General features: G+C 36.0%; 1 protein-coding gene across 1 annotated transcript; it reads right to left on the reverse strand.

The window, feature by feature from the left end:
* Window positions 1-2,968: 2,968 nt before the first annotated feature.
* CCT5 (chaperonin containing TCP1 subunit 5) lies at window positions 2,969-23,501 on the reverse strand. Its single transcript, XM_069847569.1, has 9 exons — window positions 23,275-23,501; window positions 22,391-22,616; window positions 18,633-18,831; window positions 13,195-13,387; window positions 9,394-9,663; window positions 9,134-9,319; window positions 4,542-4,679; window positions 4,284-4,464; window positions 2,969-3,895 (listed from the first exon to the last, which is right to left on the reverse strand). The coding sequence occupies exons 1-9, from the start codon at window positions 23,380-23,382 to the stop codon at window positions 3,765-3,767; spliced, it is 1,632 nt and encodes a 543-aa protein (XP_069703670.1). The 5' UTR covers window positions 23,383-23,501; the 3' UTR covers window positions 2,969-3,764.
* Between the last annotated feature and the right edge of the window lie 2,217 nt (window positions 23,502-25,718).

Raw genomic sequence — 25,718 nt, forward strand, 5'->3', positions numbered from 1 at the left:
GAAGATAGGCCTATATTGCCCAGACCCTCAAGCTAGACCATTCCTACCCTCACCATCTGACTACATTAAGGTTGCCTGCATACCCAGTATTCCATCTGTCGCCAGTCAGCATTCGGAGAATGCTAAGGAATTATGACAGAATGATATAGATTCCTAATAAGGGGAAATGGGAGAACCCCGAGAAAAACTCCAACTGCGACCATGTTTGCCACAAGTGTCAATACCCTTCTGAGTCCCGAGACATTTGTTGCTTTATTTTTAAAGTTCAATATAATTCTATACTTATTACTTGTGTTGTGTGATGTGTTTTAATAAGGAAAATCCACATAATTTCTATGTTTATTCAGTTATGAGCAAGTGACAGAGAAATAAGCTTCATATGGCTGCAGTTTCAACATTTGGCATCATGAAATACGAACTTTTTTTTTGTATATACTGATATTTATTCAATTATCCGGCAAAATCTCGTATGTGGAACTAGTATGGTCCCTTTGGTGCCGGTTAAGAGGGATTCTACTGTACTATACTTCGGGTCTCTGCACATACATCTTATATCATAATCATGTATGAAGTCCATACTCTCATGACTCAGAAGGTTATGGATTTTTCAATGAAAAATCCCAGACTGACCAGGACTCTAACCCAGGCTGCATGCACGACACACTGAAGTTCTGACCAGCTACCGCAGGGAACATCTTAAGGATTTTATTCTGTGATGTTATGTCAATGAACACCTTTCTTCCTATATGTGTGTGTGTATATTCAGGGTACACAAAATGTCTGAAAATAGTAATGCAACATAGCAGACAAGACTCATGCCCATAACTGTCTACCGGCAGGCTTGCGTTCTGGTGCAGCTACAGAGCAAGTTAAAAGTTAGGACTGGCGCATTCACCCTGAGTTTTACAAGCCCAGTCCAGGTGGGACCCTAGAAAGCCTGCCTGTATGCTCGCACTGTAGAGTGACTTGCAATCATGCAAGTCAGTCTACACTGGTTAAGATGAAACAGTAATATGAAATCTAAGTTCGTTGGCTATTTAGTCACTTAAATCTGCCTTCTCTGGGTAAAATATGGCAGACATTCTTGATTAAAGAAACATAGTTTCACAATTTATTGCATTACAGGATTTCATCTATACTAATAATAAATCTGTAACCAAAATTTTTCTGGTAAATTTTCGCTTTTCAAAAAGTAATTCATGTTAATATGTATAATTAACAATCCTGAGACCAAAAATCACATTTTTGAAATTTTTGTTTGTATGTATGTATGGATGTTTACCTTTTCACGCTATAATGGCTGAACCAATTTCTATGAAAATTGGTATATAAATTAAGTTAGTTCCAACTTAGATTTTAGGCTATATGGCATTCAAAATATTTTATTTAAAAGGGGATGTTGTAAGGGGAACTGAATTAAATAAATCTAAATATCTCGATTATTATTGATTTTTATGAAAAATGTTACATAACAAAAGTTTCTTCAAAAATGGTCTCTGATAAGTTTTATTCTATGAAAAATTATAGAACTGATATGTAACGATATAGAGTTTCAAAATAGCAATGTGTTTTATCAGTGCCACCTCAGACTAATAGGCTATAATGAAATAAAAAAAAAAACAAATGACTGTGCCTATTTAAGGTGGCCTTGCACAACAAAGGGAAGCTAAACATTTAACAATATTAATATATATGGATATAACAGTGTATTGTGATTGGAATATATAAATGTTTATCAAATTTAATTTAGAGAGAATATTTGTGTGTTTATATGAAATAATCTCAGAAGCTACTTGTACTTAACTGATTTGAATAATTCTTTTACCATTTGAAAGTGTAGTTTCTCTAGATGGCCGTAATGCTATATGTCACAGTAACTCCTGAGTGAATCGAGGACTGAGGTAGGATTCAAATAGATCCTTACGCAAAGGAAACTTGATATTCTGTCACAATATATTATTTGGTTATTTAAACTTTATCTGGCCTATATAAAATACTCTAATTTTATACATTTTAATTTATTTTTGTCCACAGAAGATAACAGTATTTTTAGGATTTTTGTTGTAAAGATGAGTATTTTTCCTGGACCAAAAGTACAACACATACAGAGCAAAAATTATCATTTTACCATTGAGCTCACTGGAGTCGATAGCCTTTTAGACTGGCATTCAGGAGGTCCTGGTTCAAACTCCGTGACTGACCAATCTGACTGGGGTTTTTCATGGTTTCCCTTAGTCACAACTTGCTTCCAACCCGATCCAACTATTTTTCGCAGTATAGTTCAGACAACTCACTAATAGAGATTAACAATATAAAATACCAGCAGAATTGACAAAATCATGTGGCCATTATTGGATCACACGAATTTAATTTCTGAACATATCTCTTACCATAGAACTTGTTAAGTGTTAACTTTCAGTGTTAGACAATTGGTACTTTTTCTTGGGTTCAGTTCCATCTTCATATCTGTATCCTTTAGTTGGTGTTACTACTTGAGGATGCTTCAGACATTTCTTCTTATCATCTTAGAAGTATTATAGTGGTCACAAGGAAAGAGGCAACTTCTGATCTCTATTAAAGCATATGAAATGTAGAGCAACGTTGCAACTAAACAGCATTCCACTTTCCCTCACACTGATGGCAGAAAGTCTGGAAAGTGGATGTGTAGATGGGCAGGCAGATAAGCACAGAAGAAAAGCTAGGGAATGTAACTATATGTCAACATCATGTGTGGTGCCAGAAAGGTGAGCAACATATCCAGTTCCCAATGGCTGAGGAATTCAGGGAGAGTATGAAAAAGGGAGTTCAAAAATATACATCAACGAGTTGTCAAAAGTTGCTTCTTTTCCTGCAGGAGCTATATTCTTTTACCAATTTAATTTCATTTGTCCTGATTCTACGGATACTAGACAGTCTTTTTAAGTGTATGAATGTTTGGGTGCTTGAGGAAAATATAAAGTCAAATTCATTTCACTTCATTTCCAGTTTATTCATTTAGTATTATTTTTTCTATTTAACTTTTAGTTTTGTTTACAGAACAAAAGTTATGGTGTAAGTTCTGGCTCAAGAGTTAAAGTTTTAGGTGTAACATGGATTACAACGAAAATCATAGTTTGTGTGTTAAGAGTTATGACTGGCCAACAGAGGCACAGAGGGAATGGAAGTCATTTCTTTGAATTAGTGCTGTGCCATTATAGAATAACAAAACTTTTCTCATAACCAAAAACACAGAATGAGTGAAAACCATACTTTCCTTCTTTATAAAAAGAAAGACTAGAAAGCTTCTGCTCCCAGTAGAAAAGTTTGGAATGCAATGTACTGCATTATTGTATTCAAATAAAAATATGTCACTAATACTGGTCGCATTTATGTATGAAAGTAGTTCATCAAATAGACGCCATTCAAGTCATTTGAAAACAATGACATTGATGAGTCTGCAATATTTCAAATTACTCAAAAATTGTGTCAGAACTTCAAGGACACCAGCTGAATGACTATTGTTCGGATTCAAATTTCGACCAATAACTGGCAGAGTTCATTTTCCATTGCTAACTCTCCACCATTTTCGCCACTATAGTCACAGCCAACAAATGTGTGTCTAGGACTATAGAGATGTTATAGTGATCCTATTAGATAATTCTGAATCTTGTGTGAGACATTAAAGCATTTTATTAACCGCATAAACGAAAAAGGTAACTTTTACAGAAGTAAAAAATTATATTACGTTATGTATAAAAAAAAACAGTAAGGAATAAAGCACAGAATTATAGGCTCATTCCATCATTAGGCGAGCGAATATCATCTATCTTGAGAATCATCTTCACCAGCTGTGTTGCTAGGATGATCTGCTGTTTCTTGCTGTGCAGTGACTCTATCACGTGCTGTTCTTTCATATCTGTAATAACAAACTGCATATGAGTGCTACAATAAAGACTTCACAGAAACAGAAGGAAACTAGAGAAGTATTGTATTAGATTTCTGCCTGAGTCTACTGTGCCTATTTCTAGCATGAAAACAACTGTGAAACCTTACGGCATTATTCTCTTTTTCAAATTTATGACAGCAAATAAATTGATTCCTTCTCAGAAAATGAATCATTCATAGAATATAATTATGCTGTGTGGTCTCTTCTTTTGCTCAACTGAGTCTACATTTCAGTTTTCGTTTTGTGCATGTATTCACTAAATATAGTCTCTCTCATGAGCCCATCAACCACATTTCACTCCAACACAATATTCAAACTTAGTACATATAACATATATGGTGGATGGTCCAATACATACCACTGGTCCCCTTGAGCATGCAGTCAATGCCTAGTGCTGGGTTGTTCTCCTTCACCTGACGTGCTTTCACCTCAGTCAACGTGTGGATAGGTGACAGTCCAGAGTTCTCTGCCAAGGCCAAAGGAACACTCTCCAGTGCATCAGAAAATGCACGAAATGCATACTGCTCCAGTGATGAGATCTGTTGATTACACATAACAATCAAGCTCATGTCAACAGCAAGCTTCACATTCCATATAAAGCCTGCTCGGTACTTACCTTGTCAGCTTCTTGGGATGTGGCAATAGCACAGGCAATTTCGGCAGCACCACCACCATACACCACTCTGTTATCTTGAACCAAATTGCGTACCACACACAGAGCATCATGGATACTGCGTTTTGCTTCCTCAATAATCTGCACAGCATAAGCATTACTAATAATTACAAACACAACAACAATTTTACTACAGAAGGGCCAGCCAGAGGTGGCGAATGGGCGGGCAGTGGGAAATAATTTGCTTGTATGCCTATGTATTCATTATTCTTCTCCTTGCAAACTGCTAATTAAGATTATTATCCTCTGATTATATGCTTCTCTGTACATTGTTGCTATGAAGTCATGTCTGACATGCAACATCCAAGAGGATTTCAGTTTTCTAGAGCTCATGCCAACATGGCAATATCTGAATAGACATGATCCATTATTCCTGTGTGGGAAGCAAGGAACTGATTTTGATGGGGTATAGAGCTGCTAGAAGGAATTGTGATAAAGAGATAACAGATAATCTGGTGTCCCCTGTTCATTTTGCCACTTATGGCTAGCCCTTACTAGTGTCTTTCATGAAGGATACTTGCTGCACAGTAGCCTAAGCTGGTTACTTATTTGTGGCATAGACAGATGAGTACCTCATTTACGACTAACACTTGATATCAGATTGACCTGCTCCTATTCCAATGCAATGCTTACACGACTCCTAAGCATTTTCCCACCTTTCCCAGCCATTAAAATGCAAACCAGTACATAATACACAAACCTTTTAGTGGACTAAAACAGAACAATGCAGTTCATTTCGCGAAACTGAGGTCAAAATTCAATCCTTCAATTCAAGTGTATGGGAATTACTCTCACACACTTTGATTTCGAGATTACTACAATAAATAAAAATCTGGGTATCTTACACATCATAGAAGGTGGCTAAATCTCCAAATATTTCACACAGAACATATACTGAATTTCTAGCAGAATGAGCAGTTATAACATTCTTCAACAGATTTAACGACGTTATATCAACTGTGTGGTTGTCTAACATTAATAAAATTCGTGATAGCAACATGGTGCTTTGGTAAGAAGAGACAGAGGATTAGCCTGGAGATCACTTGATATTTGCCATTCAGTTAGGAAAAATTTTGGTAAAAACTCAAAACAGGCAAAAGCCCAAACAAGATTTGAACCTACGCCCGAACACAGCCTTAGAGCCCAGAGTTGTCCTTTTTGTCCCTAGGTTATACTAGGGGCTATGTCATAGAGATCTGCACTGGCCGAAATTCTTAGGCCCAGTATGGCCTGGCCCAAATTCAACCAAAAACCTGAGTTAGCTTATCACCCAAGCCTGACCCGAAGACCAGCAGATAAAGCAGAGGTCAGAGGAATCAGGAACAGCTGCGAGAGAAATCACTCAGTAGGAGCACGAGAGAGTATCTCTCAGTCACTAGGTCACTGCAGCATGCCAAAAAGGCAGGAGAAATTCGGACTTTTGACATAAAAATCAGTAGAGCAGTAGATTCAATGGAAAAACAGGAAATCTCCTGTTAAATCAGTAGGTATGGCAACAGTGGATACCAGTAGTCTACTGTTCTGGATGGACACCTAATTACGCATGCATTAAAATCTTAGCATTAATTTTTAAATCAGTATATAATTCGCGGAAAAAAGATTTGCCTTTCTTTAAGGCTCGAGCCAAGCCCGAACTTGACAAACATAAATGAATTTCAAGCCAAGTCCGGCCCAGGTCTAAGCCTGAGCCTGTGCAGAGTTCTACTACATCGTGGTGGAAATAGCCGAAGTTCGTTCTTCTGAAAGCTTACCAAAAAATGTCATATATATGTTTGCATGTCTCTATCTGAAAGAATAGTATCTACCAAATATTGGTTGTTTATACATCTGAAGTTTGATTAGTGTAATATGTATCTATAGGTTGACAAATCGGACTGAAACCCTGACCGAGTTACTATGTGAGCGCTGGCTGTCTTGGGGTGAGCAAGTGAGAAAGCACGGGAGGAAGGGAGAGAGCACTATGAACTCAGCATTGCCACATTTAGTAACAGGGATACGTAACATTATTATTATTACTATTATTAATATTATTATTATTACGGTTATTAATATGATTATTGTTATTATTATTATTATTATTATTATTATTATTATCATTATAGAATTAGTATTTATTAGTATAGAATCCAATACTCGGCTGAGGTGCTCTCAACTACCCTTATAAACTATTTCATCTTGCAGTGTAGCATGGAGTTTCTTTAATGTAGGTACTTCATTTTAGTGTGCAGTACTCTTGTATTTTTCTCCTTATAATACACCTATCCATGTCATCCAATATGAATTTTTTTCTCACTTCTCGGTTTTTACCCGGTGTGGATAATTTGGTTTGGTTACCGTCGGCTACTTTCGTTTCTCTTCTAATTTTTTTAATGAATGATTCCGATTTTTCAGTTGCTGTTGCAGCTCGTTTTGTTGCTTGAGACAGTGGCAAATTAAATGAATTCATGTTCTTCTCAGCATCAAAAAACTCAATTACCTTGGCAACAATACTTCTTCCTTCACTATGTAAAACTTTATTCTTGCCTGTCTCCACTGATGTGAATTAAATATGAAGGGTACACGGGCATAACGATCAAGGTCCATTTTATAGTTTCAAGAAAAACGAATTTTAAAGTTTAAGCACTTAATACTTTGTTATGTGTGTATTTAAGAGAAATTGACGTATTGGAATGTCAAGAACGATTATTTCTTATTACTAGCTAGACCACATGATAGTACTTCCTTTCCACTATAAGATGGCATTCTAGACCACATGATAGTACTTCCTTTCCACTATAAGATGGCATTATTAACTCAAGTTCGATTTTTGATGGACCTAGATCGTTTTTCCCGTGTACCCTTCATATTTGATAATACTGTAGCTTAGGAACCTTTATACATGCACGCACAGACACAACACAACTCAAAATCAGCTAGACTGAAATTGACAACATTGTGATCACAGTTGTATTGTACTTGCAGGTCCACTCACAGTTTGTCAAACCTGCTAACAAAAGTATTAAAAGAATGACTAGTTGTCTCCAATGCTAGCATAATGGAACCTTCCTAGCCAACAGTTGAGGCGAAAATGAAGAATCCGTTGTTGTGGTAATATTGGAGAGTGGTTCTTCTATTGGTCGCGATGCCCACACCACCCTCTCAGATATGGGAGATTGGTAACTGAATGATTCGGGTCGAGGGGGAGAGAAAAAGAAAGAGAGAGATATTCCAGAAGTTGGCATGTTTTATGGGGTTTCACTTGAAGTTGTCAAGTTATAGTTAGCGATTCCATCCTATTCCATTATCTCCTGGCCTAGTTGCCTTATGAGTGATGCCTTATTGGTGTTACTTGTGGGGTCCAGACCTGTCTTCAGACAGTTGACTAAACAACCAAATATTGAGCTTGTGATCAATCATTCTTCGCACACTATACAATCATTTCTGATTATACAGTACTAGTTCATGTACTGATCAGGGTTGATGCAGCTCCAATATTTATACTTTTGTGAATTTGAATATAATATGCTAAGTGAAACCATGATTCACCCGAAATGAGGTACTTTGAGAATCAAGAATTCCAGGGTGTACTAAGTGCAAAAATCGAAAGGAACAGTCAATTCGTCATTGGAAATCTGTTGGAACTACTGTCTGGACAATCAAAAGTATTATACTGCTTCAGACATAGTACTTTTGTTGCCCTTCATGTGCCTGTTGCAAAAATTACTGCATGTTGCTTTAATTTAACCAACAATTTTGCATGTGAATGTTCAAGCTGTGGCCCAACAGTGTCCAATTTTTCTTATACTACTGAACATCCAAAAATGATTCAGTAGTCCGAACTTGATGTACCAATCTACAAATTGTTAAGTTCGCAAATATTGAATCATTGAGGCTACTATACCATCACTTTTCAACAGTAACTAATTTCTTTCTAATGAATATATTATACAAGAAAATATGTTCTAAAATACTCAAACAGCATGAGTCTGATCCTAAACATACAAAAAATTAAAATCATATAGAAAGAGACCGACCAGTTGGAGCATTGTGCTAGGCTTATACCAAAATATAATTAAAATAGGCAACAATCATCTGACTTCACTGCAAATGTGAGATCACTGGGCTAACTCAGATTGCCAACGACTGATCATGCTACCATTCAGTAAGCATCCTTTGTAAAAGACCATTTATACACAATTATTCACATCTTGTTGTGCAAGCACTTCTCATGAGACAATATTATGTCTATGATATGTACACTCATGCTGCACATTCTTTGCTGTTGCATGGTGTCTGACCAGAGGCCCAGTGCACGGGACTCTGGAATTCTCCATGCTTTTAAGGATGAAATTATCTTAGAATTGACACAACTTTGTAGAACTGGTGAGATGAAGTACAATAAATATTTAAATGGTGGGATGAAGCTGAGGAAGCAAGTAGCAGTTATTTGTAAGGTGATAGTGGAAGCAATACAAATGCTGCTACTCTTATTTGAATGCTATTCCTAGTCCTCAAGTGTTAATTCTGAAGTAATTTCCATTCCACTTTGCACTTACCATCTTATTTCCACCACGAATGAAAATGGTCACAGCACGTGAGTTCTTGCACTCTTCAATGACGAGCATGCGATCCTTGGTAGTTCCGAATTGCAGTTCCCGTACAAGACCAGCGTGTCCTAATTTGTCAGGGGACAGTTCTTCAAATCGGGGAACTATCCGACCTCCTGTGGCGATGGCAATTAGCTGAAAGACAACATTACTTCAGTCCTGCACTGCAAACCAAATGTACTCGTGTATCAGTGCTGTGCTGTACTCACCTCAATCTCAGGTCCACCCACCCAGCGCACAGCTGGTAGTTGACGCTGCAGCAGCAAATGGTTTGCCTCATCATCAAAGCCCCACTGGCAAATGGCGAGTGTTGCTCCTGCATCTTTCACCTGCTGCACCATCTCTGAGAACTTATCAGCCTCGTACTGACGCAGTGCCTTGTAGTCCTCCACAGATGTCACATCCAACTTGTGCTTTGTTTTTGGTTTGGGTGGTTCAAACGGACATGTCAAAATAGCCAACTTTACATCTTTCAAAACCTGGAACCACATCAATTACAACAAATTTTAAGCAAACAGAAAATTTCTTTGGTGTTAAGGCTCTTAGATTGTTATGTCTTAATTAAAATTACTTTGTACTGTAACTTGATAGTTCTTTGTTCAGAACAGGTCGTCATGGCAACCATACATATCAACCAATCCAAAGCCATAATGTTATGTACTGTTGCCAATTATTCATATCTACTTGCTAGCACCTTTGTTTTATATATATATATATATATACATATATATATATATATATATATATATATATATATATATACATACATATACACATATATATTTTTTTTTTTCGTTATTTTTGCATGGAGTTGTATGTTTATGAGTGTATTTCGAGGAACTGCGATGTTAGAAGCAGTGGAAAAATTAAGAAAGGGCGGGCAGCATAAAACACTACAAAGGTTAACAAAAAAAAAGGGATACTGGACAAAATACTCCCATGTATATGAAATGAGATCTGTATAAGAGATTAATTTGATGAAAAATGGGGAAACAAAAGTACATTAACATCCATTATTAAAGAAGTGAAAGAACAGTAGCCACATTTAATATGATGTTAGACGAACCTCAGTTGTTAAATTTGAGAAGGGCAGAAAGAAGAAGCTTGCACATTCAGTCCAGAAAATGAACAAATAAATATTGACTCTTTTCAGGGGATGCAATCTGCACTATGCCACAGTAACATTGGAAATTGCTGACTTGTAATGGTGAAGATAATATGGAAATGAGGCAATTCTTTCTTATTCATTTTTATTATAACAGCTGCATGAACTTTAGTTCATTCCCATATTTTATGCACAGTAATGAAATTAAATACAGCTTATTTCTATAAACTATAGTATGTAAAGGTTGATAGTGAATCAGTGCTGAATTCAAACAACTGTACTAATGTACTGCATTATTACAATTGAGGACCGTTTTTGCAAAACTTGCTAACTGTAAAAACTAAAATTTATAGAAAACACAAAAAAACTGAAATAACTGCACGTTTTGCTATAGCTCTCACATAGCAGAAAGCAAGTTTTGAAAAAACGATCACACTTTGACACACTATTGTGAAGGAAATAATAAGATTTTCCTAAGAAGCCTTTAGCCTGTCTTATGTTAACTAATCCACCAAAATCTCAATTTTGAAAATTTTGCAGTCAGCAAGTTTTGCAAAAACGGTCCTCAATTTGACAATGCTGTATTTTAACTATCATGTACAGAGTAAATTTAATAAGTTTATGTATCATTTCCTAAAATACACAGTTCAAGAAGTTTGCAAGTATCTGTTCTTTTATAACAATAAAATTATGTACTATGGGAACATCAGTTGAAGAAAATACGGACTTCCTAAAAAAAAAAAAAACATCACAAATACAGTAGAATCCCTCAGATATATTTCTTAAGGGACCAGGTAAAAAGTAGTGTAAATTGAAGGAAAGTGCACAAACAAGGGAAATGGTACAGAACTATAGTATATTCCCCCACAAAATAAAATTTCATTTTTTACCAGTTCCTTTTTATAAAGAAGTCTTGTGTTTCAGGTTTTTTCTTAAAATGCCTCGGTATATATTCCTTACTAGTTCACAGAGTTTCTCAAACATTGTGTCATTACCTTCTGCAGCAGAAGTATACTTTCACAATATTCCCAATGCTGCAACTACCTTTGCATTTGTGGGAATAGAATCACTTTCATTGTCACAATCGCCATTACTGTCATCAGATCACCACCTCATTGGCACTGACATCCTGAAAATGATCTTCAGCTATTTCTTGCAACAACTGTTCTTTCACAGCCAGATCAGCATTATCTACTTATATGAATTCTGGGTCTGGCTGAAGATTTTTCTAGTATGCATTCTGTGTTGGAAAGTCATGTAAATGAAATGAAACTTGAAATTACATTAATGTAAATGCAGGTTGTATATAATACTATGTAAATGATGGGAGAAACGTAAATTGTAGATGTAAAAGTGGATTCTACTGTATTATTATAAGCAGTAAAACAACTTACCAAACATTTTTTTATAGTGTTTCCACAAATTTTTCTATTTAGATCAGTATTTACTCCCTTGAGAGCTCTCTCTCATGAAAGGTGGTCTATGACCTTCGTTACGACCATATGTACAAACTCAGAAACAAAATTTGGGCCACCTGAGTTTTGTTTCTAGGTCTGTACAATAAATGTTGTCCTTGCAGTTTACTGCCTAATTATTTCGTTCCTTCTCATCTGTCACATAACATGCTCTTAAGAAGACAAAAACTCGATTTGGCAAAATATCGGCGAATTTGTGGTATGTTCTTTGGGTGCTTACTACGATTTGAATATCCAAAGAATATTCCAAAGGTTGTAGAGAACTTGACACTTTCTTTAGAAAGCCTAGAACAGGCCCCCGAAGAGAAATATTCATTAGGGACGATCACAATGCAAATAAACTTTGATAGAAATGGCATGTGACTATTCTAGAAGCCTAAAAATTGTCTCGAAAAGATAACAAAGAGTCTGGGTCAATGAGAGGACAATAAGGACAATGGAGGAGGTAGACTTAACACTACAACACCAGACAAAATTCCTTTGCTTATGTAACATTAACAGCATGTCTTCACTCATCAACATCATGTGTGAAGAAAGAAGCAATGGTGGAATGTTCTCTTCACACAAGGGGAATACCTATCTCCAGTCTTTCTTTAAACTTCTTTCCTTTTCATCAGGTGCTGTGACTCTCAATTTGTCAGTTAATATAGTATGCCGTCAATGCTTCTCTGTCTTTTTGTGGTTTTCTATATACACAATTCTCATTTTTCTTTTGCTATTATCTGTAATCACCGAATATAATTTAGAATATTTACTGTTTTTTAAGGAATACTGTATTGAACTTTCATTGTTTAGTTTCAAAATGTAAATTATATCAAAATATATGCATTTTGTACGTAGTTTTATTTCTTTTTTACTGCCCAAAATCAAAATTTTGTTTTCGAAAAACGTATAATGTGCCTTTCACGTGTTAAATTTTATTACTTGTTAACATGTTTCGGCCTGCTATTGGCCATCTTACTCAGAAGATGGCCAATAGCCGGCCAAAACATGTTAACAGGTAATAAAATTTAACATGTGAAAGACACATACGTTTTCCGAAGTGATATAGTGTTAAAAGTTGTGTAATCAAGATGTACAAAATTTTGTTTCTAGAAAATAAATAGTAAGTAGAATAGCCTCCATAACAAATAAATTGAAGTCACAATTACATCTCCTTAGTGTAAAAATAATAATGACTGAACAAGGCACTCAAAATACGAAGGAAGATTTTCACTCACAAGGATATTTGTTTTTAACAATGACAATGATACTGTACTCGATTCTTTTGGCAAAACTACTAATTCTACAATCTTCTTGGAGAACCAGATACATATAATAAAAATGGTTAAAACTGTTAAATTGAGATGACTAACATCGTTGTGACCTTAGGAGAAACATTCTTGTTAAACAAAAGGAACTCCCAAAATATTTTTGAATAGTAACAGCACCTTTGGCATCTGTGGATGTGAGAAGTCTTTGTCAATGACAACGCCCTTGACAAGCATGGTATCCTCCAGGCGTCCACCGACTTTTCCCTCCACCTTGATGAGCTCAAAATTTACGTCACGCTTCTCCATATCAGCAACAGCCAACACGGCCTGCACTGCAATCTCTGCCATCTGACGGTGGCACTTGTTGACACTGCCAGCAATCAGGTAAGTCTATGGTCAGGCTCTATTATACTACAGGGAACAACTTAAAATAATATATATTTTTATCCAATGGCAGGCACTTGACCATGTAATTTACCTAAATGGAATGGCAGGCACTTGACCATGTAATTTACCTAAATGGAATGGCAGGCACTTGACCATGTTAATTTACCTAAATGTCTCCACACGCATGCTAAAATACAAAGGATTGAACATGCACAACATCTAGGTGTACACTTTCATAAGGGCTGCTTCGTTGCCAAGTAGTGTTGAATCAGAAATGATCGAAAATGAGTTACTGGTACAATCATATTCTCCATATATGGAGAAGTATTAATTTGACAAGTGAATTAAGTCCATATTACATAAACCTACCAAAAGAACGTATTAGAAGTTCGAGCACAAAAATTATTTTTGCCCGCCATACATTTTGTGCATAGTGAAGTCATTTTGTGTCTGGTAAAGGAAGTCAGGTTCCGCTGATGCACTTGTACAATCAGCGTAAGCATTTACTTCATCACATATACTTACCCATTTCAGCATAAATAGCGCGAATTGTTACTAGACTTTATTCAAATGTAAGGGACACAAACCCCTGCTCTTCTCAAAAAAAGTTTTTTATTTTAACTTGCACCACTTGACGACAAAACAGACCATATGTCCTTTCTGTAATCTTGATTATGATATATATCAAAATCTTCTTTTTCAATGTCCAACTCTTACTCAATTTTCCAGTCTTTCAGTTTTCTTGGAATGCAAGAGAGCAAATGACATGGCCAACTGTTCGACATTACATAACAATCAACCAGCATTTTCGTAATAAGCTGAATATTTAAGTGTAGAGGCAATCAAGAGATTTAAAAACACTAGCAAGAGCAAAATGAAGTTCAAATTAAGAGTACAGTAAACACAATTACAATACACACATGAAGTTCATTTTAAAATACTGTGGTAAAATGCTAATAATCTCACCACCTACTAATAAAAAGATACAAAAACATATAGAACATTAAGTTTTACATTTCGTAACTGATGTAATCAAAATTACTCCAACTGAAAGCATGCAAGTCCAATACAACAATTACTGTATGAGACATCTTAAAATATGAGCACTCTACTCTAGTGATGGGCGAAGTTGTTCTTTTCCCGGAACAGTTCCGACGGTTCCGGTTCCGAAAAAATACTATGTTCCAAATAACAGTTCCGAAATAACAATCACCAGTGGTGATGAGTCGGAGTCGTTGAGTCGTTCAAATGAACGGTACAGTACCCTCCCTCTTCACCATGCAGCTCACACTGGAGCACTCATAGGCATGACATAGTACACATTCTTATCTATAGATGGCACTGCAATGCACATTCGAATCGATTTTGGAAAATTGCTGTGCATGCGGACAGAACTCAAAAGCTTAATGTTAGTAATTACACAGCTGTTGACTACAAGGACAGAATACAACACTTTGTTTTCGTACATAAAGTTATAAAGACATGGTAGCCAACTAAAAAAAAAATAACATAACATTTAAAACATATGGTATGTAATTTCTGTTCTCTCTATTACATAATAAAAAAAAAAAGACAAATCATTAATTTTTATTTTTACTTTTCTTAATGCACAGTTATAATAATAATAACAACAACAATAATAATAATAATAATAATAATAATAAATATTACAATTTCATAAATAAAAAAGATATATATTGGCAGTAATGAAACCTGGAAACCCCGCAGTGGGTTAGTAAAATATTGGAATCGCATCTTTACCAAAGTGTAATTTAAACTTCGCATTAAACCTCCTCTCCAAATCAGTACTTATATGGGCAGTTTCCAACAAATAATGCTACAACATTTTTGTCGTTCTTTGATAACAGAGAAGATAGCACAAAAACTTGTGCTTGTCAGACTTAACCTCAACAAACGACATACAGACATTGTAACTAAACCACTCATTACCATTTACGACTTTAACCTTTGTATAGAATCAGCTGATCAATGAATTAATAATAGTATGCGTACTTTATGACTTTGTATAATGTTTATAAAACAGAATTAGTCAACTAATGGTGAAATAAACCATAAAGCGGGAATGAATATTACAGATTATTAAATACTTACTATAACATTACAGATGATTGGCCAGTCTTACAAATGTTGATATTAAAGTTCGCGCCACCGCAAGGATTTCAATTTCCATGCGCCCCCCTCCAACCACGTGAGAGTTTCAAGTACCAACTTTATCCAACGAAGTTCCAAGTACAACATAAAGAACAACGAGAACAGTGTAACTGCAGCTGTCGTTGGTTCATCGGAACAAGCTCCGACGTTCCGACTGTTATCTCGGAGTCGGAACATTATACCTTGTGCAACGCGGTACTGCGAGCCCGCAACAGCTGGGCAAGTGAGCAGCTCGGAGTTGGAACACTGTTATTTCGGAACAGGAGGTTTCGACCTACTGTTCATTTTTGCAACAGTTCCGAGGGAGTCGGAACATAGCAACGCGGTACTGCAAGCCCGCAACAGCTGGGCAAGTGAGCAGCTCGGAGTCGGAACACTGTTATTTCGGAACAGGAGGTTCCGACCTACTGTTCATTTTTGCAACAGTTCCGAGACCGGAACAGTTCCAAAATAACTGTTGTGTTATTTTTTACCCATCTCTACTCTACTCTATATTTACACGAGACTCGAAACTGATCCATACAATAAGGACTAAAACTTGAAGAAAATCTAGGAAAACAGATATATCCTGAAGAAGTAAATGCCATTAATCTAAAAACAGTCCACAGAAGAAATTCATGTAATAACTGGATGCACATTTAGATAGATGTCCCTCTGGACCATGAAGGAGGAGCTAGAGCAGCTGCAACTTGCAGTTCATTTTCTTCAATACAGGTAGTGAAATATCGACGACGAAATTGAAGCCATTTACACATCACCCAAGCGAAATTTTTTGGTTACACAAATGCAAAAAAATAGTTTTTCATCAGATTTCCGAACTGTAAATAAGTTCGGATTAAAATCAATTACATTACCTAAACAAAACAAAAATTCCATGCCTTTTCACAGATCCTAGCTCACTGTGGAGTGAATGGTGATGAGATAGCTGGTATGTTAGTAAAGAAAGGAATTAAAATAAAAACAAAGACAAAATACAATTTCCAGAGGAGTCTTATAAAAGTGAATTATGAATAGAACTTTCATTTACTAACACAACACAATACAATAGATGAAAATAAATATTTAAGGTCACAGTATTCCTCGAAATTTACAAAGATTCCTGGTCTACCTATAAAATCAGCTGTAGCTATGTTCGGAAATTAATTACTGGTCGTGATTACCGAAGCACCTTCATAGAGGTTTTTTCTATTTCTCCAAATTGCTTGTTGTTCACAAAAGAAAATACGAGTAAAAAAGTCGCAAGCCTTTCATACACCTTACTTCCAAATATTGGGAAGGAAAATAAGTCCATTGTTAAATACTGGGTATTAGACATACACACATAAATTGTAATCTTTCCTAATATAATTTTTCTATTTAAGAAATCGAGTATGTGAATATCAAAAGTATTTGAATGCTTCATTGTAAGGTCTCACACAAACACCCTCAATTTCCCTTTCATTCTAAGCCATTCAAATGCTCTTTTAATACTTCATTTAACGCTTTTCAATCAAGAAAAAGTTTCTCCTCTTAAAGATGGGGGTCTACAGGTCTTCCATATGTGGTCACTACAGTACTAGTACAAATTATATTAATTCTGAATATACAATTATAATTAATTTCTTTGAAACATACTATAGGTGTCTGGAGTCATACTGTGCAGCTCATATATATCTCATTTTAGGCAAGACAAAAAAAAAAGTTAAAATATGTCAAGTTCATTGCTGCTCTGTCTTATTGCTTGCAAGTAAAGATCTATATATAGTATTATATCTCAAGGGCATCATTCCCAAATAAATTGATCTGTAGATAATGGATATGACACGAAAAATTGCTGTAAAAGGATTGACAGGTGGACGGACAAACAGATGACATATTCAAACTACTTTTTCGACATCATATAGGTTGAAAGGTTGAAAACATAATTTATGTCCTCGAATTTTTTTTTTTTGTACTGACAAGGTAAAATGGTTCTTAAAGCAATGTTCAGCAAACATCACTGAACATGTTGCATTTAGAAATGACTCACTGATATTCAATAATCTGAAGTGAATGTCCGAACCCCACCAAGACAAGTTAATGCCACAGACTTTTCCAGAATGTTGCAACATTGCTAAAAGTTATCACACTGAAGAATAAATTTTTCTTCCTAAGTTATTGCAGGGCATCAACACAAAAGTTGAGTCATACCTGTCTATCAGCAAACTGCTCTTTGTATGGTCTGTAAAGAGCCTCTAGCATAACAATGTCTAGTATACGTATATTATGAAATGAGAAATATCGTTCAGTTCTCTGCTCTCCTGAGTTGATTTCCACAGACTTAGGTTGGAACACTTCCCAAATACAATCCACAATTTCGAAACTAACTTGTATTGCAGCCCTTTCGCTTTACAAAAACAACTAGCTTAATGAAAGCTTTATGTCATTTGTAAACTGCGATCATTGTAGCAGCTGGCTTATAATAAGTTGTATGAACTTACTTACTTATTGGCTTTTAAGGAACCCGGAGGTTCATTGCCGCCCTCACATAAGCCCGCCATTGATCCCTATCCTGAGCAAGATTAATCCAGTCTCTACCATCATATCCCACCTCCCTCAAATCCATTTTAATATTATCTTCCCATCTACGTCTCGGCCTCCCCAAAGGTCTTTTTCCCGCCGGCCTCCCAACTAACACTCTATATGCATTTCTGGATTCGCCCATTCATGCTACATGCCCTGCCCATCTCAAGCGTCTGGATTTAATGTTCCTAATTATGTCAGGTTCTAAACACTGTTCTAAACACTCATGATGGATTTTATGAAACTGCAAAATGCAAAGGACTGCCTATGAACAAATAAAATTCTTCGTCTTCCTTAATGTGTCAACCATACAATAACATACCAATAACAACACTGGTGTCGGAACATGTAAATGGACGTTAATTCTTAATAATAGGTGGCGGAAAAGCATGAGACGAGAAAAGCAATAAGAAGGGAAGGAATGAAAAGGAGGAGGGAAGGGGAGAAAAGAGGGAATTTACCCCACAATGAGCAGAACTAAACATTTGCACCTACAAGTACTGGAAATTGCTCACATCTTCGAGCCAAGTGTTGTCATGGCAGTCTGGATGAGAGGTTCGAGGTTGACCAAATCCACAGGAAAACTGTCTGCTATCTTTTCCAAGTGCTTCACTGCACACTGTGCTGCCAGCTCGAAGCCATCAGCAATTCGAATAGGATGGATACCCTTGTCCAATAGCAGCTCCGCCTGTTCTAGCAGAGCACCTGCCAGAACTGCAACAGTCGATTCAGTAAATCACTATTTTGTGTTAATTGAGAAAATTAATTTCGTAGTAAAATTAGTACTTTTGATGTGCATTATACTATGTATAATAAAAAAAGCAAAAAAAAAAAAAAAAAAAATAGGGATGTCTATTTGGTAGACACACTTGACACTTATGGTTATGACCAAATAAAAAAGAGAAAGAGGGAGACAAAGGAAAGGGAGAGGAGAGGTTACACAAATATGAAATGTCAAGTTTAGATCTACTGTCCCAACTGCGCAACTAATGTGTTCAAAACGCGCCAAATCTCATCATATAAGGATTTGGATCACACTGCATAATTATGGCTATTTTATCATATTTTAAATATTTCACTTCCAAGCGTCTGACACAATGTCAACAATTATTTTGCCAATGCTTACTTGCACCCATGTAACTATGAAGTAAACCAAATTATTGATAAAGGAAATGTAAAAAAAATTGTTCAAATGTAAATTTGAAAATCATAAAATATTATCAAATCATAACTACCTACTGAAAATACAAAAGAATGGGCATTTCTAGTAAAGTTAAAAGAAATACTTTAGACAAATGCAGTACTTAAAACTATACATCAAGAGTTGGCCAAATATGCTCAAAACTATGATGTGGTTGATAAGACTGACTAACAGTAAGTGTTCAATTTATCCTTGAAAGCAAATATTGAAAACCTGATACTACTGATACAGCCCATACACACTGCACTGGACACAAGGTAGGGAATTGTATCATGAAAGTTGGTTAAACTTAGTTTAAAATAAGTGAGTGGCTGTTGAGTGTTCGTAGCGGTGGGGCTGACACAGTGGCTATGGCAACTTCCAACCACGATCCTGATTCACATGTAACATTTGTGCAGTGTTGCGGCCACTATTTCACCAACAAATGATCTGCAGGCCCACGTTCCAGTAAAGCCTTTTATTATTTCTTCTCACACCAGTATTTGTACTTCTTCACTACGAGATTCTTTGCAAGTGTGTCAGGAATAAGTGTTAAGCTTTGGCAAGTATTTTTCATGTTTGCAGTTATTATTTCCTTCAGTTCAGTATGGTAGCCTACATAATGTTGCATATTATTTGTTATATAAGATGGTAATCCCAGAAATAATGCCAACTGTGCATGCACTCCTGTCTCCATTGTGACATGTGGTTGTTATGTATTATGTCACTAAAGTAAGTCATTCTGAACAAGTCTCAACTGCAACTCAATATGTTCATTAATTTTGACTCTCTCGGTATTCTACAATTGTGGATTCAGACTTTTTCATAGCAACAGTTGTGTTAAGTAGCACAGAATACTTTAATTTGCCAGTTGACTTTTCTAGATCAAAAAAACTTCATTGCATTTTCGATTTTTTTTTATGTAGGCCTATTGATATTTAATTACTTTTTTTCTTCCTCCCGAAAAAATTATACTTTTTATTGTCACATGGGAGGTTTCATAAAATCAACGACGAAATATTAAAAATGAGAGGGGGAGGAGTAAAAACCACATCAATCAAGAAGACATTAAAATATTCGAATAAAACAACCCTAATTTTGCGTGCTAAAATGATTATGATATCCTTTTAATGAACTACTGTTTTGAGAAAGGAACTTATTTTTGCAGGGGGGGAAAAATAGTGAGGAACAAAGGAATATGCTTATGTATCATAATTATGAATTGAAATAAAAAACCTATTGGTGGAGAATATTCTGAAAGTACACTGCAACAAAGATAAAATCAATAGACTGGATTATGAAAGCTGAAATGTTATATTATTTCCAAAATTTTAAACAGTTTTATTCCATTTCATATGTTTTTAATTACCACAGTTTGCTACTACGGTACAAGACTTCAGTTCTGGTATGTGCAAAATTCAGTCATAGTTTATAATCCTGGGAGAGATGCAGGAGTTGAATCTAGCAGATAACTTTCACCTCTGGTGCAAACTGCAACTGAATTCCTCTGTACATACCAGAACTCAAGTCTTGTAGCAGTAAGCTATAGTAATTAAAAACATTACATGAAACCGAACTAGAGTGTTTTAAGATTGAAATTTAGCACAATAGTTTCATTCACAGTAGAATTTTGAGTTTCTGTTCACAACCTCAAAACGTCAAAGGCAATTGTGCAAGGCATAGCAAAAGCCTAAACTAACCCAACCTAACCCATCACTGATTCGATCAAGTCGAGTTTTCGTAAGTCCAAATAAGTGTTAGGTTAGGTTAGTTTAGACTTTTGCTATGCCTTGAAAGGGCACATTCTTGGTCAATTGTGAGTATATGCAAGGCATATAAAAAGCCTAGCCTAGCCTAACCTAACCTAATGTCACTGATTCTACCTTACGAAAACTCGCTTTTTCCCTGTGATCAGTAATGAAATGCATGGAAATGAGATTATGTGCTGCCTCTCATTGCCGTCTACCCCTTCCACATCGACAGAATGATCCCGTCTGCCCCCACTTTCCCAGTAACTTTAGACTCTTATTTTGGATGTGAAATTTGCGTCGGAACTCAATTTTTTTTTTCTTTATGATATCTATGACTCGTCTAGGACCAAAGAATGTGAATACATTTGTACCTTAATGTGATAATGCTATAGTAAAGAAATAGCTTTTATTTATATATATATATATATATATATATATATATATATATATATATATATATATATCCTGCAGCATGGTAGTAGTACTAATTGCAGAAGATATCTTTATTCCTGTAATGAACATATTCTTCTTCTGAAGTAGCTCTTTACTAAAACGAGGGAAACAAAATCGAAGATTTTTAATTCAGAGTAAGATATAAAGTTCGAATTTTCCTACATTAATGAAGGATGGAGAATTCTCGTATCAATGTGTATGATCTCTTTGAAAAAATGAAACATAATGATGCAAATTTACAGCCCACTAATCACGGTTTCTTCAGATTTGATCTTTATCTTTACGAAAGTTAAGTTCTTAATGAATTTTGTTATTCCTTTTGGATATACTCCAGAACATGGATTGCACCCTTTCCCTCTTACTTAAAAATTCCAACCTTATGCACACAAAATAAATTATTGGCACTGAAAAGTACCTTTTCGTAAATATAATGATGCGCATTCGACAAACGCAGACAAATCTGCACTTTTTAGTATTTTAAGACATAATTTGTTAGGTGCAATCCGTGTTCTAAAACTTTCCCCTTGTTGCTAGGGAAACCATTCTTCGTAACAAAAAACTATACTGAAATAGACCCATTACAGTGTACTTATTGTTACTCAGTTACCATTACAGTACAGTTTTCCGAAGGCTTTGAAATAATATTGCTCTAAATTTTCAATGCAAAATACATTGTATTTGCAATTTTCAAAATATGATCGCGCAAAAAATGTTGTACAACACATGTTTGTGAAGTGCATTATAAAATCTCGGAAACTGAAACACTTGCTCTCCTCGCTTTTCAAACTTTTCCTCGATTTTGTAAAAAGCACTTCCAAACTTTGTATCGTAATATATTATTGTTGTTTGTCTAAGTAAATTCTAAGTTTAAAGCAAACTGTGTTCTCACCAACAACACCTGTAGTTCCATCTCCAATTTCGTCATCTTGTGACTGTGATAACTGCACCATAAGCTTCGCAATCTCATGGTCCACATCCATGAGCTTCAAAATCGTTGCTCCATCATTGGTGACTGTTACATCACCATCAGGGTTAACCATCATCTTATCCAAACCCTTTGGTCCAAGTGATGTCCTCAGTGTGTTGGCGATGGAACGCCCAGCAAGAATGTGCGACTAAAACCAAAAGTAAAAAGACACATGCACGTTATTCTAAGTGAAAATCAGATGGGGCTTACTCAGTATCTGGATAAATTTCAGAACACGGATTCCTTCCTTACCCTCTTACTTCAAAATTCCAACCTTGTGCGCACAAAATAAATTATTGGCACTGAAAAGTGACTTTTCGCAAGCGATGATGAGCATTCGACAAACGCAGACAAATATGCTTTTTTAGTATTTTAAGATGTAGGCCTAATTGTCAGTGAGGAATCCGTTTACTGAAATTTTCCCGACTCAAGGGAGCTGACATTTTAGGTAATGGGCTTAAATTATTTCTTGTTTGATGTTTTACGTAGGGAATATGCATCCATAGATAGTTGCCAACCACTAGGATCGCTACTAACGCCTCATCACAGACAATGCGAACTAGTACCGGCAGAGTCTATTGTTCCTTGTACTCTCAACAACTCAAGCTTCGTGACTGTGTATAATGGACTGTGGTATTACATCCCGCACAATTAGGCCTACCACATTAGAACAAGACGTAGGCCTATATTATTACCCATCCCATATTGTTGGACTCTATTAAAAATGTAAATACATACTTAGTAAATCTTTAATATATTCGTAAATAACTTGAAAATACTTAAAATCTTAAAATAATAAAACTAACCTTCAATGCATCAACACCAGTTAATCGTTTCTGATTCTGTTGATCACGAATTATAATGAAGGGTCGTCCATATTCATCAAACGCCAGCGTACCTGGCATTGACGCCATGGTTATATTTCGTTACAATAATTCCAATTTCAAAAGCAAAAGAAATATATGAAAACTCACAATAATAAGTACGAAATGTGTACCCTAATATTCACACTCTTCTCGTAGATTGTCGTAATATCGCGTAATATACGAGAATCAACGAGAACATACCAGAGAATACAAACTTACAACTATAATTATTAGTTCCCGTAACACTCACGAGACTGTTCTGGTGAAAGGAGAAGTTTGGAGAAAAGTAGCTTTCGTGCATGAGACTGGAGCACAATGAACATTAAATAAACGTCAAAGATAATTCACTGTACGAGGGCGAGAGTGTGTCAACCGAATGTCGGTCGTAGCAAACGAGTTATATTACTCGTAGCGGTCGTTAGCGGTGAACATTCATTCACGGAAAAATTTTATAGTCATTTCAACATCAGTTTCCTTATTTAATGGCGCTTCTACTTTGAAGAGAAATTAAAATAATATGATATTATTATGTTAATATGATGACAAAACAATGGGTTAATTTAAATGACAACGTACACGGACGAGCTCTTACAACACCGCCAGGTCCGAACGGCTCTTTAAGAATTCTTGAGTAAATAGAAATAACATGGGGAGATTTCTTATTTTGCATCTGTCATCCACTTGCCCTCCTTGCACACTCTCGAACCCAAAACCCCGATAATCGTGCAAGTAACCCTTTGAGCCACAGTGCGAGCTCCAGAAAAGTGGGCTATGTAAATCATACAGCATCTCCGTGCCACATTCAGAGGCACGTGACGTCATCGGGGTCAAGCATTCGCCTTGCCTAGTTACTAGCGTCTCGTAACCGGGTTGGACACACAAATTCCGCGTAAAAAGCAAACAGCGCCTGTCACACTCCACATCTCGGCGTGGGAAAGCCTGGACCACAGTTTCATTGATGTGTTTCACGACACTGTGTCAACTGATCAATCCATAGGCTATCCGATCTTTAATCTATTTATTCATTTATGATGCTATTTTTGTTGCGACATTTCTAGATCCACTCGATCAAATTCACGAACAGTTCTGATACGTTGGTAATCGGGGTGGGAAGGAAGTGCCGAAGATCGTTCCCCCTTCCCAAGAGAATTGGATGTCCCATGCTGACATGGTATTAATTTCTCCCTGGCAGGGACAATATCCACCCCCTTCAAGTGCCAAATTTACATTTTCCGCATTTTATGTTACTAAATCAATATATAACAGGTAGGGTTACACTGCGCACAGGTTTAAGATTTTATCCTTTCAAATAGCTTACACGCTCGTTTCGAACATCACGGTTGCATGCTCATATAGCGCAAAGGTTATTTTAAACATTGCTGTCGCATAGTCACTGTGCACCAGTAGATAGTACAACGATCGCATTATTTGTAGTCTTAAATCCATCAACCCATTAGCGAATAAGTCTCCAAAGCAGTATAGCCTAATAAAATTAGCAGTGGGTAGGGCCTATGGCATCCGTCAGTAGTTTATGTAAACATTGCTATGTTAAATAAGATACGTTATAAGTTATTGGCAATTCATTAGTTATTGGTTTACGAAGGTTTTAAATTTCAATGTAATTATTGGAAAGAGAAAACAGTGGAAGGAATTATTGTAGTGCTGTAAGTTTACTGACGAACATGATGCATTTCTAGAATCTATAGGGAAAAGTAATCATGAAAATTTGCCAAGACAATTTTTATTTAAAAAAAAATAGTGTTAAATGCAAGGTCATGGATGATATTTCTGCAAGACCTTCAAAGTCCGTGCCGCGATCAATAGTGTTTCTATCACAGATCAGGTTTCTATTATGACAAACTGAGCAGTTCTTATCGGTGAATGCGTTTGGTAAGCACTTTGATATGTCACACCCATATGCTTTTATTGTTAGTGACATTTTAAAAAAGTATTCAAGTAGAGATATAAGTACAGCATATAAAAATCAGTACCAAACAATAAAGACAATACAAAATCTTAAGCACCTCAAAAAGCAAAAGTACTTTACTGAAATTATTCAGACATAACGATCGGGCGTAGCTCAGTCGGCTAAGGCGCTTGCCTGCAGGAGTTGCGCTCGGGTTCGATTCCTGCTTGGGCTGATCACCTGGTTTGGTTTTTCTCCGAGGTTTTCCCCAAACGTAAGGCGAATGTCTGGTAATCCATGACGAACCTTTGGTCTCATCTCGCTATCACCAATCCAATCGACGCTAAATAAGCCAATAGTTGTCGATACAATGTCGTTAAATAACCAAGTAAAAAAATCATTAGGCGAGTTTCTTATCATTACAGTACACATTAATAGTAATTAATACTCAGTGACCTCAAAATATTTTAAGTATTTT

Source organism: Periplaneta americana, chromosome 15 (genome assembly GCF_040183065.1).
Source record: "Periplaneta americana isolate PAMFEO1 chromosome 15, P.americana_PAMFEO1_priV1, whole genome shotgun sequence".
Lineage (NCBI taxonomy): Eukaryota > Metazoa > Arthropoda > Insecta > Blattodea > Blattidae > Periplaneta > Periplaneta americana.

What these genes read in the sequence shown, in the direction of transcription:
- CCT5 (XM_069847569.1), bottom strand. Translation starts at nt 23,382, where the DNA reads ATGGCGTCAATGCCAGGTACGCTGGCGTTTGATGAATATGGACGACCC. An exon ending in ACAACACTTGGCTCGAAGAT is followed by an intron (nt 13,388 to 18,632) that starts GTGAGCAATTTC and finishes GATTGCTGGCAG; the next exon opens with TGTCAACAAGTGCCACCGTC. An exon ending in CATGCTCAAGGGGACCAGTG is followed by an intron (nt 3,896 to 4,283) that starts GTATGTATTGGA and finishes TTGTTATTACAG; the next exon opens with ATATGAAAGAACAGCACGTG.